This window comes from Hyperoodon ampullatus (genome assembly GCF_949752795.1).
Source record: "Hyperoodon ampullatus genome assembly, chromosome: 20".
Lineage (NCBI taxonomy): Eukaryota > Metazoa > Chordata > Mammalia > Artiodactyla > Ziphiidae > Hyperoodon > Hyperoodon ampullatus.
The window spans coordinates 30,401,591-30,419,725 of NC_136933.1; the positions used below are offsets into that span (position 1 = coordinate 30,401,591).

The window sequence follows — 18,135 nt, forward strand, 5'->3', positions numbered from 1 at the left end:
TGAGTAACCATGACACAGAGGATGTGAGTCATGGACTCTTCCTGCTAAAACGCAGCCAAACGCGAAAGAATTCATTCTTTAAGTTGTTTGAACACAATGGGAACAGAGATACCGCACGTGGTCTATGTCAGAAAGGCCCACAAAGCAAAACTGACCTCCTACTTCATATTGATGTTCTTGTTTCCTGATGGGTTTACATGATTTTTAAAATAGGAAAAAGAGCAGTGGAAGGGGGGGCGGCGGAAAGAGAAAGAAAGACTAAACAAGTGAATACAAACAAGGAAACGCTGGGCTACAAATGCGCTACGGTCGTATAGAATGGAAGTCTGTGGCTTCCGAACACTTGGTCTACCGGCAGATGTGAGACCAGCATTTCGTCTTGAGCAGAGGAAAAGCCTCTTTTCATTTATCAACAACTTCCGATATATTAAACATGACCATTTTATACCCTCAATTATCTCACTGTGTGAAACGGTAAAACGTGGCAGAATAAGATAATGAACATTATTTGACACAAACACCATCGTTCAGAACTATTAAACCCTTTATAGTCATCATTAAACACATGATGAAAAAAATGTTTAACACACTGATGTAATCCAGCACCACATGCCTTTTCTGAAAATGAAAAATATGCCAAATTAAGATGCTTGGGTAAGTAAGTAACATTTTAGTTATGTTTTCCTATAATTTAGATAACTTTATGTCTAATTAAAAATAATAAATAGGAATTTTATTTTGTTACATTTAGGTATTAAATCAGACAACAAGACTTGAACTTCAGCTTCTGGAACATTCCCTATCTACAAACAAATTGGAAAAACAGATTTTGGATCAGACGAGTGAAATAAACAAACTGCAAGATAAGAACAGGTAATAAAAATACAAAGAAATGTATAATCCAGAACTGTACACTTTCTAGATATGAAAGCCTATTTCATATGACTATTAGTTATAGGCGTGGCTTCCAAAATGCTTAATTTCTTAACGTATAGTACAAGGATCAGAAACCTTGTGAGGGGAAGGTAGGCAGAGGGTTTGGAGAAAAATACTGGAAGGGCATCACCTTCTAAAACAGTCTTCAACTTTGTTTTTCAATCCTCTGACCCCTTAAAGATTCTCTTACGCTAACCTCCGAATTCTACCTCCATATTATGCACGAATCTATGGAAAACTACTGCCAGGGTTGTGCAGTAAAAGTCACACTGGCTGGGGCATTTTGATATTAACTTTACCAAGTTCTTTGCCTCTGAGGACTTAGTTTATTCCAATGCAAAACGGTCTACAGCAGGAAAACGACACTTTATTGTAAACCAATGCACATTTCATGATGCAGTATTTACTCTTAAAGCGTATGATAAAGTAAAAACAAAAGTTAATACTAAATATGGTTATATTAATATCTAAATAAATATTAAAAAATCCCAAGAAAACCAATACAAAAACTAAGATTATGGATGACCAGTGGGGATGGTTTTCATAGGTTTATTCCAGGTGGGGACATATGAGGATAATTCTATTCACATTCCAGGTGTGCTTACTTCCTTGTTTCTAATCGGGATATGTACACATGACATGGAGAATGGTCAGGCAACAACACACCCTAATTCACAATTAAATAATTCTTTATTCTTAACCAAAAATGACTGTAAGCTTATTGTCTTATAATCATTCTTTCCTGTTAATCAAGAACTAAGCTGAAACAATTATTCTGTTCTTTGAGTAACAAGTTGGACCCATTATTGATTTAGGGTTTTGAAAAGCAAGTAGATTTTTATTCCAAATATTTTAACGTTTCAAATTTTTCTCTTCTGCAAAGTAATAAATAAAAGTCTGAGACCAATAATTGAGATATAACAGTCTCTCTAGTTTCATGTTGTTAAAATGGCCTTATTTAATGTTCTTTTGAGTGGGCTGCAGTAATGCTGGACGCCCTGGTACTGGACATGGTTCCCACCTTAGTTTTCTAAGTTAGTATGCAAGGATGCTAAAATGATCACTTACACACGTCAGTTACATTACCCAGGCACCATCTTTGTAAATTTTTGTCAAATTGTATTGCCCTTTGCCTAAAAAAGTGTGCATCTTATTCCCAAATCAAGACACACTGCTTAATATTTTCATTCACCACAAGGTGCAAACTTTCCTATACAAAGTCAACTTGAATTGCTGTGAAAAACAATTGACAACTTTCACTACGTTTTCTGATCATCCACGATTTGATGAAATTCCTATGTATGTTAAAGCTTTACAATGTACAAAATAGCGATTGCAACCACACAGAAATCTGCTGTGTTTTCTGATAATTCTTGCTCAAATGATCCTTCACATTTTTTTCTCCTTAATCCTTCACAATTTTTCCCAGGTTAATTGACATTCGACCAGTAATGTGCTTTGCCAATAATTTCACTCCATTTTTATATGAAATTATATTTAAACATCCCAACATTTTCTCCGTAAAACTACCTTGTCGAATAAACATCTCTAACAAACTAAAATCCTACATGACTTGCAGCACCAGAGCACCACAACTTGGACAGCAAACATCTAACTCAGACTGGAGTTGCATAAGAACTGTTTCTGAATGACCTGCCACAGTGCAGACACTGAAAGGCATAGCTTTTATCAGCTGACTTATAAAAACCGTACGTAACAAATCTAAATCTATACCTGCAGGAAGAATAACCATTTTAGCAGCTGCAGAAATCATGCTCTCTTTTGTCACAAATATGAAACGAAATGGCAATAATAATGTTTTTTTCACAACAACTGTAAGTAAATAAAAATAAGAAAATCGTGTTGATGATTCTACATCTTTCAGTGAGTTTGGCATGCTGTTTTCAGGTGCCTTAAATTTTTTTTTTTTTTTTGTGGTACGCGGGCCTCTCACTGTTGTGGCCTCTCCCATTGCAAAGCACAGGCTCCGGATGCACAGGCTCAGCGGCCATGGCTCACGGGCCCAGCCGCTTTGCGGCATGTGGGATCTTCCCGGACCGGGGCACGAACCCGTGTCCCCTACATCGGCAGGCGGACTCTCAACCACTGTGCCACCAGGGAAGCCCTGGTGCCTTAAATTTTGACTAGCCTAAGATTTCATCTGCAGGAACATCATTACAAAAATACGTGAATGTGTTGCACGTTTGACAAACCACATTTTAAATTATCTTCAATAATTCCCCCAATGTACAACTGTCTTCTTCATGGAACAGTTTCCAATGAAGTCAAAGTACTTAGTAGAGTTAACATTTTTCTGAAAATTGCCACTACAACACTTTTTGATTCACCAGCTGAAGTTGAAAATTACTATGCCTTTTTCATCTTATCATCCTTTTTTTTTTTCCTTCTAAACTAAGTGATTGATCTGGGGCTACTTGTACCAGTTCAGTTATATTGTGATATTGTTATATGATTATTGTTATTGAAAAATGTTGTCATCGACACTGTCCCCTTCTGAAGAGAGGCAATAAAAACTCATAAAAGAAACATGATTCAGCCTTGATGTTTCCACCAACAAGGACATTTCCCCACATTTCTCAACAGACCATGAATTATGTTCATATAAAGTTGAGCTGTACCTGCGTCCAACTGTTATGGTGATGCTCAAGTTGACCGTCCTGTGTCGGAAATTCAAATAAGATGCTAATAGCAACGTGTCAGGCAGTGCAGGCATTCTCCACCTGCCCCACCCACCTCCCATCACCTATCACGTCAACACTGACCATGGCATTCGCTGCGCTGCACAAAGTTCTCGCTATGAGTTCATGCTCTATTCTCATCTGTTTTATCCCATTTATTTAATTTCCTTTTATAAAAAAAAAAAGAAAAGCTTATTGCAACCCACTAAATTGATTGCACAAGCCAGTAACGGGTCCAGATGAGCATTTTGCAAAACGTTGCTCTAAAATCTGATCTCTGAGACTCTTTACAGCCTTAAATGCAACGATACATGGTGCTGCTCACAACCAGCCTGGTCTGGGATGACCCGATGCTGGGCTTAACTCTTCAGTACCTGCTCGTATTTAATCTTAAGATTAAATCTTTTAGATCAGGATGTGACTGACCTCTGGATTATACTGGTAGAGGTTTGGGAGAAAGAAAAAAAATTTTTTTTTTTAATATCCATCCCAGAGTATTCACACTCTCATTCACACTCTGGACTGTGTGATCATCACATCTTTCTTTTATGCCTCTTCATAGAATATTAAAGACAACAAAAGATTGGCTGGATAACAAATGTCAGCAACATCACTTTGAAGGCAGTATAGATGAGTGATTTTAAAATGTCCATACATTTTATGTTAATTGTCTAGGTGAACCATTGTAGGAGTATCTCCTATTGCCTGTACGCTGATGGTCCTAGAAATGATTTTAGGTAGAAAAGAAAAAACTTATGCATTTATTTTTAGGTTACCTTCTTCTTATGGTAAGTCATCTTGGTTTCTAGATCAATGAAAGTGATACACAAGTTAAAAAAAAATAAGTTAGCTGATATCAGTAAAAATATTAAGAAATAATAGTTGAAAAAATGGATATGGTGCAACTGATGAAAGTCGAAAGCAAATGTCTGCATCACAGTAACGGATTATTTCTTGACTTGGTACTTTGACAGTATACTTATTGTCACACACTGGTGTACAATGACTATTGGACTGGGATAAATTTAAGAGCTGCAACTGTATTTCTGATAATAATAATGATGAATACTGATTGTTAATGCTCGTAGGTAAGACCTGTAATGGGTAGTTTGTCCCTTGGCTGAGTAATGTTGTTTCCAGGGTTAAAGGTTCAGAAAATGTTACTGCCCCCAAAAAGGAACAAAAGACCCATGGATTATTTGAACTAGAGGGGGTCTCAGAGAGCATCATCTAATCTAATGCCTTCACTATGGATAGAGATTTATTTCTGTAGGTGGACTTTCCCTTAGATAGATATACACCTGAGACCCAAGGAGGGGATGGTCTGCCCGGTAACCCAGGGGGTCACGTGCAGAGGCAAGGTTCTCAGCCCGGGGCTCTCCCCACTGACCCACAGGCGTTCCCAAACCAAGGGCACCTTGTCATTGTCCAAGTTCCTCTTCAGCAGAACCATGGTCTTCAAATGCACTGCATGCGGTAACTTCTAGTTATGAACCTTACATTTTCACTGGGGTACTTTCTCCTCATGTCATATCTATGTCCTCTATCTGATCTCAGCAAGTTTGAGAGCTGCTTCAGGGCTGTGGCAACATCTCGTTACTTTATAACTCCTTTAACATCTTAAACAGAGTGCCCTGGAGAAGCAGAACTTCAATAAATATAAACGATTGTATAAGGATTATGAAACTGACTAGCCGTTTACAAAGCACTTGGCTTTGATGGTGATCAGAAAACCCTTCACTAACTAACAATTATTTCCCTTTACAAGTTTCCTGGAAAAGAAAGTTCTAGATATGGAAGACAAGCACATAGTTCAACTTCGGTCAATCAAAGAAGAGAAGGATCAGCTCCAGGTGTTAGTATCCAAGCAAAATTCCATCATTGAAGAACTAGAAAAACAATTGGTGACGGCCACGGTGAATAACTCAGTTCTCCAAAAGCAGCAACATGACCTGATGGAGACAGTTCATAACTTACTGACTATGATATCGACATCAAACTGTAAGTAAAGTTTACATATAAGTTTTTCTTCAGTTTTATCTGCCAGTAGTCGACGAACCTTTCAAAATTCTAAAAAAGGCTCTCATCTTTCAGAAAAAGCACATTTCTCTTACATATTTCATATGAATGCTTTATAGGGTCTCAATATGGGATCGATTAAAAAGGAGGAAGAGGGGAAGGGGAATATATATTTATACTAATTATTATGAGGCAAACCAACCCAAACAGACTTCTGTTCATGGGCTCAGAGAGTCTACTTTTAGTTAGTTCCACTGCTAACTAGATGTTTGGGGCTGGGTAAGTTGCTAAACCATAGTGGACATTTTTTTATTTTTTAAGAGGGAGAAACAATCCTAGGCCCGTAGGGTTGTTGTGAAGATTAAATGAGATAATATTGGTACTTGCAGTAACTGGCATAAGATTGGTACCCAAGAAATGCCAGTTTCCTTCTCTCACCACATCCTTAACTACATCTTGCCTTCCTTATTCCTGTTTGACCTTTCAACTTCTCTTCAATATTAGAGGGAAGAAGGGATGCATCTTCAGTCATTAATTAGAGACATGATACACAACCTGTGTGGTATTTTTAAGTTTTTTTTTTTTTTCTTAAACTTTGGGTCTAGTTCTTGCTATGGTCTGTTTCATAGTGTCCTTTCAACTGTATTCTTTTGACACAGATGCACTTTACATATGATTCATGTAGAGACCCTCTTCACCTCCATAAGAAATATGTTCTCACATTTTCCTTGACTCATACAGTTATCCCCACTTTAATTACAGAAACATTTAAACAAGGTTTCTACTTAAACAAGGAAGCAAACAAACAAAAACAGTAGCACAACCTTGTGCTAAGTGGCAGGTTTCACACCAGGTGGCCAGTTTGCTGCGTGTGCCTTCCAACTAGAGTTTCACTCTCTTATAATTTTTTAAAAATCATATATTTTTCTCACATTCAGTGAAAAGGAAAAGACAATTATCTGATGTCTGGTGGGACCAAGACAGTGTGAGGTATTAGCTTGGATGAGCCAAAGGAGAGAAAATCACGTAGCTCAGATCCTGGCAGAACAAACGAGCACAGGAGAAAGAGCAGCAGAACAGGCTTCGTCTGTCCCGTGTGCTTCTGGCTGGTGTGCAGACGGGAGCCTCCACCTGTGATGCCTGCCCAAGCCACCTGGTGCGGACACCTAAGCTTTTGTCCGTCTCTAGAATGACGTACAAATACGTACCTGCAAGAATACATACACACAAACACTTTTTCAATGCGGCAAAAAAGGGATTGGGAAGTCTAAACGTTGAGAGCAGAATAAAAATTTGAAAGAATTTCATAGTCCTAGACTTTTTAGACTTAAAAGGAAGAATTTCAAAGACACAGATAAATAAATGTTAGGTTCCTCTTTAACGCAAGCTATCATGAGATGGTTGCTAAAAATCCAAAGAATACTAAATGTCTTCACCCAATGGTCTAAAGAAATGTATGAAGACTTGGCCTCAGATACACAAAAAGAAAGGAAAACAATCCACACCACTGCCTAGATAGGACGTGGCTAATGGGCTATGGATGCAGCCACTGTAGAGCTAACACTATTTTTAGGTACATTCTTTTTTATTCTTCTGTAATAACTTTATCTGATTCTACTCAAGATGGAAGATTTTTTTAAAAAGTAATAGTTTATTAAGGCTGATTGTGAAGTACTTGCATTACATATGGTTGATGAGAAGAAAAAGGAAGCATGGATTATTGGTAACAGTCTTTGAGAGTTAACACGAAACAGGCTGAAAGAGTAACTTTTGAAAGGCTAAAATACTAGCATCTCCCTTTTACTTACTGTAAGAATTCAAATGTAATAAAACTTAGCAAATGAGTGCATCTCGAAATAACATACTTGTATCTTTTCACGAACTCCTTTTAAAAGCTTTCCTATTTTTAAAAAGCAGCTAAGCACTCCCTCATTGCTAAGGAAGAACAAATCATCTTCAGAGACTGCGCAGAAGCATTCAAATCAGGACTGACCACCAGTGGCATCTACACACTGACGTTCCCTAACTCCACAGAGGAGATCAAGGTAAGGCATTGTCTCCCATTTTCACCTCCCTGGCTTGAAGCAAGTCGTTTTAGAAGTGGAGCAACTGCAGACATAGTTCACACACCCCAGATGCATCCCAGCTCCACTCAGAGCAAAGCAAGAAACACTGACACAAGTAAAGGTCTCACCAAGGGCTCCGAGCCCAGCCACTGGGCACAGAACACTGATGATGCACATGAACGATGTAGAAATATCTATCTTATTATATGTGTCTACCTAATATATAAGATAATCTACTTATTTTCTCCTTGCATTTGGCTTAGTCATGCAGTGTCAGCTGTCTGCCTTGAAGTGTCAGACTCGCATCATTAACTTTAAAGAAAATGTCTTCCAAACTACCAGAGTTCGAATACCCATAGTCTATGTTTCAATCGTCATTTCAAGCAGCAATCGTATTCCATCCAAAAACCAAAAGGCTTGTTCAACCTGCAACTAAAACCGTCACACAAAATTTCTCTTTGAGACAGCCACGGCACCTTGATGTGCACAAGTGATTTATACTCATTTCCATTTCACCAAACAGAGTATAAAAAGACGTGCCCGCAGCAGTGGAGGTTTAATAAAATTAATACTTTTTTACTGCTTTGTCAGAGACATCCTGAAGTGAAATTGGTTCCCCCCCCGCCAAACTGCAAGTGTGTGACTGAGGAACACAGTGACTCCGGCATGGTTTGCACTGTTAGTTCATTCTAGGGTGCTGGCAGTTTCACCCACTAGTGCTTTTGTACCATCAGTGCAAATGCTGTCACAGCCCCAAAGGCCAAGGACATGGTTATGGAGACAGTTCCAACCCTTTGGACTTGCTGCAGGGGGCTCAAAGCTTCCCTGGGTGGGCCATTCTTACCCCACCTGATGGGCTAGAAGACTTAAATCACACCATCAATGAGAGCAGGTCATTTTCTTCCCAAGTACCTGGAGTTTACTTCAAGGTGGAAGCTCATAAGTGAACCAAGAATCAGAATTTACCATCAGGAGAAGCTAGTGTACAGCTAACTCGGTTTTTCTTGGATATTGGTTTTCTCAGGGAGCATGCCTCTTGAACTTGCTTTAGGAGATATTAAGCTTTAGATGAGAGAAAAAAAAAAAGTCACTTCCCCGGGGAATATTTCAATGTGGCTTTGATAAGGTAAAACAACAGTACATGAGAATCAGTGTGAAGTGTTATAGAACTCTGGGATGACTGTATATGTTAAATGCCTATAAATATGTTTACATCTAACTGTAAAAGCAGCTACACATTGAATGAACAGAAACACTTACAGAAAAGGCACTTGATGCTGTATCAAAATGGAAATTTTAAAGGCTCCTGAAAGTATCATCTCTTTGAACTCAGGGTTATCCTCAGTATTTAACATGGTAATAAAGGAAAACACTTTAAAAATACAAACAAGGGGGCTTCCCTGGTGGCGCAGTGGTAGAGAGTCTGCCTGCCGATGCAGGGGACACGGGTTCGTGCCCCGGTCCGGGAAGATCCCACATGCCGCGGAGCGGCTGGGCCCGTGAGCCATGGCCGCTGAGCCTGCGCGTCTGGAGCCTGTGCTCCGCAACGGGAGAGGCCACAACAGTGAGAGGCCCGCGTACCGCAAAAAAAAAATAAATAAATAAATAAATATTCAATTTATCTTGAATAATAGCACAATATTCTTGTGCTATTATTCACGATAAGACTTTCCAAAGCAATCTTTCTAATTCATTTATGCTGCTTTAAATCAACCTTGAAAATCAGTTAATGTCCCTAGCACCCTAAAAGCAGTGTATTAGGGGGAGAAAAAGCCCAAATATTCTGTTGCAGATGAAAAAGTAATGAGCAGACTCTATACTAAGCCCTTCAGTCCCCTTTGCTATCTGGTTCGCATGCCAGCTCTTTGTATGCTACTGTCTGTCACCAGATGTTGGTCTGTTCTTGGTCCGGAGGTAAGGGGACAGGAGTGACCTGAGGAGGAGGAGGATGCAGAGTAGAGTAGGGATGCTCCCTGATGCAGACCCAGAGGGACTATCAGCTCCCTACAGCTGTGTAATGTTTCCTGCCTCCGCGCATGTCCCTGCCCCCGCTCGCTGTACCAACCCCAAAGGCCTCACTGCCGGGAGAAGATATACAGCTCTGGGGTGATGTGGTCTCAGGCCACGGCTGGAAACATTAGGATTTATATATGCCTTTTACACATACACAGTGAAAACAACTCATTGACACAGCCGGGAACAACAATCTTTGAAGCCTCAATTGTTTCATCTCTAAAATATATGGTCCAGATGAGTTACCTCTGGATTCCCTTCCAGACTTCAGACTCCATAATTCAACCTGAGGAAGTCCGATAGATTGGGGTTTAAATTCTGACTCTGCCAACGTGTGCCTCTCAGCAAGTCACTGAACCTGCGTGAGGCTTCCGCTTCCTGATCTGCGACGTGACGCGATGTCCCCTGTCCTAGAGAGCGGTTTCGGGGAGATGATGGCGGTGACAGAGATGAGCGCCCAGGACAGGGCTCGGTGCCCGCCGTCCATCCAACACCCAAGGACTGTGAGGCAACCTCTCCGTGGGCCAGGGCACCCGAGCTTGGCCTGCTTCATCTAATTCAAGGAAAGGATGTTCAACAGATCTCTGCGCAGATCTTTCCCAAAGAGGCCTAAATATCCTTTGAACTTTATTTTTGAAGAATTCGTTAGGTTTTTGTACAAGATAGACATTGCAAGACGGCATCTATCAGAAGCATCAGGGTTACATTTTTGCTAGTCAGAGACATAAGAGTTTCCTTCCCTAAGTTTCCCAGGTTGCCTGACGCCTAATGTTGATCTGTTTGCTGTTTAATCACTCATTCACCACGGCCTCAGAGCCGAAGCATCACATTTAAATCAAGCGCTATTTGCTGAAAGAAATCAAGCTTTAGAACGAGATATCAGGTCCCTGGACCACACCACGGTGTGCTCATCAAAAGTATTCACTGCCCTCAGGTTTGCTGTAGCTCAGCAGTGAGGTCACAGGCCTTGTCTGAGGACTCATGCTGTTCCGACCCTGAGAGCATCTGCTTCATCATCGTCACCTGTATCTCCTGGCTACGTGGAGAACTCTACTCGAACACTGTGTTCCTCTGGAAGCCTCACGAGCCAACTAGCCATAATACTTCAGTTTTTATAAATGCTCTGTTCTTCTTCTTAAGGTGGACAAAGTAATCTTAAGAAAACGTTCTCATGATCCCGTCATTGTCCCTAATGGGGTTAGAGGATAGTATGGCTCAGACCCCAGCTCTTGGTCTTCACTGATTTCCACAACAAGATGGACTTGTTCTCTGACTTAAATATCAGCAACTTCATCAGGGTGATTTTGACACTGAAGAAGCAAGTATTAGAAAGAGGACAGGCTCCCTGAGAACAGTGTGCAGTCCTTTTACCCCCTAGCACGCCTTTTAGGATACAGGGGAGTTAACATGTGTGCGCAGGACTGCTCAGATCAATGGAGCTTATTCAGCTAGTTTACTAGACACGCTGACAGAAGTGAGCAGTACTGACCATCTTGTGGACCAGAGGCAAGTGAGAGGCAGTAGTATTCGTGAACTGATTTCAACTTGGAGCTGCATGGAGTCAGGTTTCTCTGTTTTCGGAAGCATGGGCGAGTAGAAAACACATCACAGAATCAGGAAATTAAAGAGACCTTACTCAAATCCTATATGCCACTTAATAGCTGAATGACTCTGGTCAAATTAACCTAACTTTACCAAATCTTTTCTCCTTTCAAACACGCAGAAAGATAGCATCACAGCAGAGTTGCCGCGAGATTACAGATAACATACGGGAAGCGCCTAGCCTGGTGCTTGGAACAGAGTGATGCAGAGCAATGATAACAACGATAATTAATAATAATAATAATGTCAACACAGAGAGATAACAAGGGGTTATATTAAGCAGATCAATTTCATACGGCTGAATAACTTAAAATGGGGAAATCATTTTATTCTTGATAAATAATTTTCTTTCATGGAACGCATGTTTCGAAACATGAGGATCATTGGGGAAGTGATGATGGGCCGAGTGTCCATCCTGGAGAGGGTCTGGAATGGTGGTGGAGAGGGCACAACAGGAGAACCAGCACTGGGTTCCAGCTGCTGCTCCTGGTTCCACTCGAAACAGGACGGCCAACAAGCGCTTACAGTGAAAGGGCGGGTCTGGTCTAGGTGCACTCTGGGTTCTCCTTTAGCCCCCATTCTCCAGGATTTCGGCTCACAAATGCAGTATAGTTGACGTGTAAACTTACTCTGCCAAAATTATCTCCATTATTCCCCCCAAAGACCATGGAAGACAACAAAGGAAGAATATTTCTAATTGTTTTTGAACCTTAACTTTCACATTTACTACCTTGTAACCTGTAAGGAAATTCATCTTAACTTTTTGGAAAACTCCTTCGTTCTACTATAATCTCATTATTTAAAACTATTTGTGTAATCTTATTTTCAGAGGGTTTTAATTTCATAATAAAACTCCAGCTGAGCTGAAATTGAGCATGCATGCTCCTAGCCCAAGAAAGAATCCTGTGTAGTGAACAAAGTTTAAACCCACCAAGCCCGTTTAAAAGCAGAAATCAAAAGAGCTGGGAAGAGATAACAGGGGCAGTGAGCAAAGTGCAGAGAAGCGTGAAGTCAGGGTCTGCGGGGTGGAGCTGCCAGGCCCCTCAGGTCACACACACACAGTGGGTACACGGGAGCCGCCAGTTCCTTGTTCTGAGGGATGAACCAGGAAACCTGACTTTGATCCCACACATGGAGGAAGCCAAATAGCCCCATGGCATCACAGGAGTCTTGGAAACCCCACAATGCAAGAGTCTCCCTTTTACACCACTCTCTGGACAGTCAGTCGGGACCGGCAACCATCATAAAGGTTTTCAGGGCTGTGAACACGAGGCAATGGATTTCTATAGGCTGGAGATGAGAGGTTTGGGGCCAATCTGCCAACATGTCCCATTCCCCACGAATCTCTAAGGAACAGCGATCTCAGGGTCAGCTATCGGGGTGGGTCTTTAGCCTAGAACAGATGATGACAAGGTCCTAGTTTCATCGACACATCATGTTATATTACTGTTTATTTTTCATCATCATTTTAAATGCATGGTTTTCAATTTCTTTAAAATCCTCTGCCTCTTGGAAGACCACAAAGATTTACCCCAGAGAACCCCATCAGCCCTGGTCTTATTATAAGTATCTCCGTTCATCTCGTTTCTGTTATTTAAGACAAAGACCCAAGTCACGGACATTTCCCAGGCAGTAATTGTGCGTTCCTGTTTGCAGGCTTACTGTGACATGGAAACAGCTGGAGGTGGGTGGACAATTATTCAGCGACGTGAAGATGGCAGTGTTGATTTTCAGAGGACTTGGAAAGAATATAAAGTGGTATGAATACTCTTTAAACCATCTGAAAATAATTTTCTTTGCGAAAACTAACTTTGAGAATGTGCAGGAACTTTACCACAAATCTAAAACTAACCAATGACTTTTGATCATTTTTTTTTAACCAAAGGGTTCTTTCTAACTGGTGTTTCAGTCTCCCCGTTGAAGAATGGTCCTGCCGATGTAATGTAAACTATATATCAAAACGAAGGCATGCGAAAGTTAGGCTTATTTTTAACGGTGGGCTCAGCATTTTTTGGTAAACTGTTTCATAGTGTTTCACACGTCTGTAAACTGAGCTGTTTATGATATTGGTGGCTCCCCAAGTCGTTCTAATTATCCCAATACTAATTTCCTTCTGGTAACAGCTTAGTTTCCTAAAACTGACCTTTTAAAAATCTTTCTTATATGGAAGACCCCAAAGTTTCACGGTACAGGAAGGGACTCCTGTTGAATACTGAATGGCTATTCCGTGTTAAATTGATGGACTATTGATTTCAAATACATGAAGAAAAAGTAAATGAAGTAAGTGAATTTTACAACTTCGATTTCAGGGATTTGGGAGCCCTTCAGGCGAACACTGGCTGGGAAATGAGTTTGTTTCACAAGTGACTAATCAGAAACGCTACGTGCTTAAAATACACCTGAAAGACTGGGAAGGGAATGAGGCTTACTCGTTGTACGACCATTTCTATCTCTCAAGCGAAGAACTCAGTTACAGGTAAGGAAATTATATGTCACTGAAAAAAGTTAAAGGATTTGCTGGGTGATGACTCCAGAAAGTCAGAACCCCACTGTATTAACCAGAATCTAAATTACTCATAGGCTACCCTAAGGGGGAAAAACATCTTGTTTCTTAGAGTTCTTTGCCGCCTTTAGGTAAGCTTCTCTAGTTTCAACATTCTAACTTTAATTTCAACAATATAAGGAAGGCTTCATGACGACAGAATTTTGCCTGTTTTGTTTGCTGTGTATCCTCAGGGTACAGATGAACCCTGCCTGGCAGATAATGGGCCTTTAACGACTATTTGTAGAATAGGTGAATGTTGTGTCCCTATTATAAAATGTCATGCCAATATCACAACAGATGTATACCCATGACCCTATTGTTTTCTTCCAGAAGGTTTTAAAAGTTAAATCTATCTTTATGAAGTTTAAACACATTCAACTGTTATGTTCCATCCCAAAGTCAGGATGAGTTGCCAAGTTCAAAAGAGCAAGGATGAGGTGGGCAGTAGGTAGCCAGACCCTCTGCCCTCTGCTACAGGAAGACCAGCTGATTCACAGCACTGCCTCAGTATTTACCTACCTCCTCCCACCCACTGGACACAGCTAATCTTGAATGTTCCAAGAAAAGCGTGGGCAATTTTGACCGGGAATTTACTCTTTGGCTCTAAAACGCCCAGAGAGTAGAGACAGAGCAAAGGGATTTTTTTTTTCTTCTTCTTCTTGCGGTACGCGGGCCTCTCACTGCTGTGGCCTCTCCCGCTGCGGAGCACAGGCTCCGGACGCGCAGGCTCAGCGGCCATGGCTCACGGGCCCAGCCGCTCCGCGGCATGTGGGATCCTCCCGCACCGGGGCACGAACCCGTATCCCCTGCATCGGCAGGCGGACTCTCAACCACTGAGCCACCAGGGAAGCCCGAGCAAAGGGATCTTTACAACCTGCTGTGCCAGGCAAGGGCAGTAGGCACGTGCATCTGTGCTTTACAGGGAAAGGGGCTCAGAAATGCGTGTCGACAGCGGCACAGAGCAGGGCGATGGGGTGCCTGGTGGCCACGCGGGAATTGGTCTGAGAAGGCACAACACAAGGGTTCAGGCACCAACACACCCTGAGGGTGTCTAGAGAGCTCGGACGGGTGGAGTTTGGGGGTTTTGGTGATCATGGAGCACACGTTGTGAAACTCCAACTCTGAAGTCAGAAATAAACAAGCGAAGTTCCATCGGAACGTCACAGGAGACAGGCATCAACTGGCCTGCCGTCCCGCCTAAATCCCAGTGATGCCCGGCTCAGACCCTCTGCTCAACAGAAATTCCAAGATCTGAGTAGTTTGGGAAAAACCCACGATTTCGAAACCCTTGAGCTGGCTTCCTTGGGGAGGCTCGCAATGGACAGCGTGAAAAAACGGGCTGAAAGCCAGCTTGCTGACAGCCACCTGAGAACTGCACAATGTCCAGTGTCCTGCTTTATAAACAGTGGGCCAAAATTCAGAAGCATGTTTTGAAAACAGATAATGTACGACAAGCTTCGACATGACTTTTAAGAAGTCGGTGAAACAGCCCATCAGCTCTCATTACAGAAAGAGCCGGCTGTCCAGGGTGGACAGGGACTCAGATGAATGAAGGGATAGGTGTTGGGGCCTCACTGCAGTCCAAAGTTGACTCCACAGATCAAAACTTCAATGAGTTTTTAGACATGAGTGGTTGGTCATTGTTTGACCTCCAAGCTAAATATTTTTTCAACTGGCAACGGTTAGGAATCTACAACACAGGAATTAAAAAAAAAAAAAACACACAAAAATTAAGGATTAGACTGTTTATATAAGAAGATTTTACAATATGGGTCATTACCCTTGTATGCTGACATTATAAAAATTTTTAAACTGCGATGGTTCTTAACAGATATTTCCTTTAGAAACGCAATCAATTTTTGGATATGCCATTTTAAAAAGCACACAGTTGTTTAAAGCTCAGTTTAATTTACTTGGCAGTATAAAACAGATACTACACTGAAAAAATTATTATCCTAATAAAACATGTCAATGTGATAAGAAAACTGGGATGTGACTAAAACAATAACTACAGATGTTTCAGAATGCCAGTTGTATGTAGCAGCTAAGTTGTTTTCCACTAAAGGAATTTTTTTCCAAATGTAGGAAAACTGAAAAAATACACGTTATAAGAAGGGATAAATGCATCAATAGAGTATGATTATTTTTACTAGAACTAAAAACTATTTGTATATTAAACCTTAAGAATTGGTCACTTTTCACAAACATTCTTGCAATTCTATACAAACACTGAGATTTAATTATTAAATGTTGGCATTACCTCTCCTTTCACTCCACTGTGATATAAAAGCAATGGGTACCAATTTAAAGTAATTTCAAGAACGTGGCTATTCTTTTTTTTTTTTTTTTTTTTTTTTTTTTTGCGGTACGCGGACCTCTCACTGCTGTGGCCTCTCCCGTTGCGGAGCACAGGCTCCAGATCTGCAGGCTCAGCGGCCATGGCTCACGGGCCCAGCCGCTCCGCGCCATGTGGGATCTTCCCAGACCAACCCATGTGCCCTGCATCGGCAGGCGGACTCTCAACCACTGCGCCACCAGGGAAGCCCAAGAACGTGGCTGTTCTTAATAATCAAGTTTTACAAGAAGGCAACTTTAAAACAATGGGCCAGACTCCCCTGGTGGCACAGTGGTTAAGAATCCGCCTGACAGTGCAGGGGACACGGGTTCGATCCCTGGTCTGGGAAGATCCCACATGCCGCAGAGCGACTAAGCCCGTGCCCCACAACTACTGAGACTGCACTCTAGAGCCCACGAGCCACAACTACTGAAACCCGCGCTCCCTAGAGCCTGCGTGCCACAACTACTGAGACTGCGCTCTAGAGCCCACGAGCCACAACTACTGAGCCCACATGCCACAACTACTGAGCCTGCATGCTGCAACTACCGAAGCCTGCGTGCCTAGAGCCTGTGCTCCACAACAAGAGAAGCCACCGCAATGGGAAGCCCACACACTGCAACCAAGAGTAGCCCCCGCTCAACGCAACTAGAGAAAGCCCACGCACGGCAACGAAGACCCAACGCAGCCACAAAATAAAAATAAAAAATAAAATAAAACAATGGGCCACACGGCAGAAGGATCTAAAAAGATACAACTTTTCTCATAGAGACTCATAAAACATAGTATTCTCCCTTCTTTTGCTTTGGGGAAATTTAATGCGTTCCACTAGAACTGAGATTGTTCAAAGGAGACAGGAGAGTTCACAGGAGGAAAAGCACGCGAAGTAGTTCATCTCAGTCCTACCTACGATTAGTGAGAAGGGCCTGGACAGAAATTAAAGTGTTTCAAAATCCCAACAGTGAGCAGAAGTTACAGGAAGGCCTTGCAGCAGGTATGCAGGGGCTGTGCTAGGGCCCAGGGTCATTTCTGAAGCACGAGGATAACCCTGAAATTCAGAAATTCGGTCAATGCCTGTGACGAGGCTTCCAGAGCTGCAGTCCTACAAACAAAACTCTGAGTTACCAACACAAACGTTGCTCGGGACCAGCGCTTTATGGAACTCACTGGATATGCCCCTGTGCCCCCCTTTTCAAAACTGCCTCCTCGATAACCAAGCGCCCCTGCGAAGGGGTGCACCAGCGTGGAGCCCTAACAGAGGTGCAGTCCCAGCTGCTGCCAGTCCCAGCTCCACCACTTACAGCGTGTGGCTGTGGACGAGCTCCCACCTCCGAACCGAACTCAGCGATCTTACGTGGAAGAGAGGGGTGGCGCCTGCCTCTCGGGGCTGGTCTGGGCATTCCATGCACGGGCCCGGGACAGTGAGTGGCACAGGCGGGTTAGAGACACACCCCTGGAGAACCTTTCCTCTCAGCTCCACCTTCTGCTCCAACATGAATTCCAGGAAATCCTATTCCCTCCCAGATAGCTGTTAGCAAATGTGAGCAGGTGTTACCAAGATGAGCGGCGTCGGCGGCGCTTAGAGCACAGCAGGAGGGTCCCTGGGATGGGGAGACCTCAGGCCCCAGGTGTCCATGCTCCAAGTGCCACACTGTGACATGGAGTTCGACACAGGCACCCGCGTCCCCTGGGCCCTGCTCCGAGCTCCGGAGCCTGTCTGCCTGGGGCTTTCCTGGAGTCAGGCTCACAGACCTGCCCCTGCTTTCTCCCCGCTCCTTGGCAGGCACAGTGCTGGGGCGAGCCAGATCTCTGCAATCTTCTACAAGCCTGGGCTATTATCTAGGGTCTAACTTAATAGTACACTTATTCTTTCTCAATGTCTGGCAGGTTTATTATAATACTATTCAGAAACAAGGCAAA

The 18,135-nt window shown here is 42.4% G+C and overlaps 2 protein-coding genes across 5 annotated transcripts in view; one reads left to right on the forward strand and one right to left on the reverse strand.

Annotated features, from left to right (window-relative positions):
* The window catches only part of MCPH1 (microcephalin 1), a gene marked incomplete at its 5' end in the record, with an annotated part of 223,245 nt that overhangs the window by 104,662 nt on the left and 100,448 nt on the right, over positions 1–18,135 (reverse strand). The window lies entirely within an intron of this gene.
* ANGPT2 (angiopoietin 2) overlaps positions 1–18,135 on the forward strand; it is a gene marked incomplete at both ends in the record, with an annotated part of 53,824 nt that overhangs the window by 31,684 nt on the left and 4,005 nt on the right. For 2 of the 4 annotated variants that reach the window (XM_079726511.1, XM_079726513.1), the window contains 5 exons: positions 752–873; positions 5,404–5,636; positions 7,569–7,699; positions 12,992–13,093; positions 13,645–13,811. In XM_079726511.1, the coding sequence (XP_079582637.1) occupies positions 752–873; positions 5,404–5,636; positions 7,569–7,699; positions 12,992–13,093; positions 13,645–13,811 (755 nt within the window). The remainder of the gene's footprint in view (positions 1–751; positions 874–5,403; positions 5,637–7,568; positions 7,700–12,991; positions 13,094–13,644; positions 13,812–18,135) is intronic. The other 2 variants (XM_079726512.1, XM_079726514.1) reach the window with 1 other exon arrangement.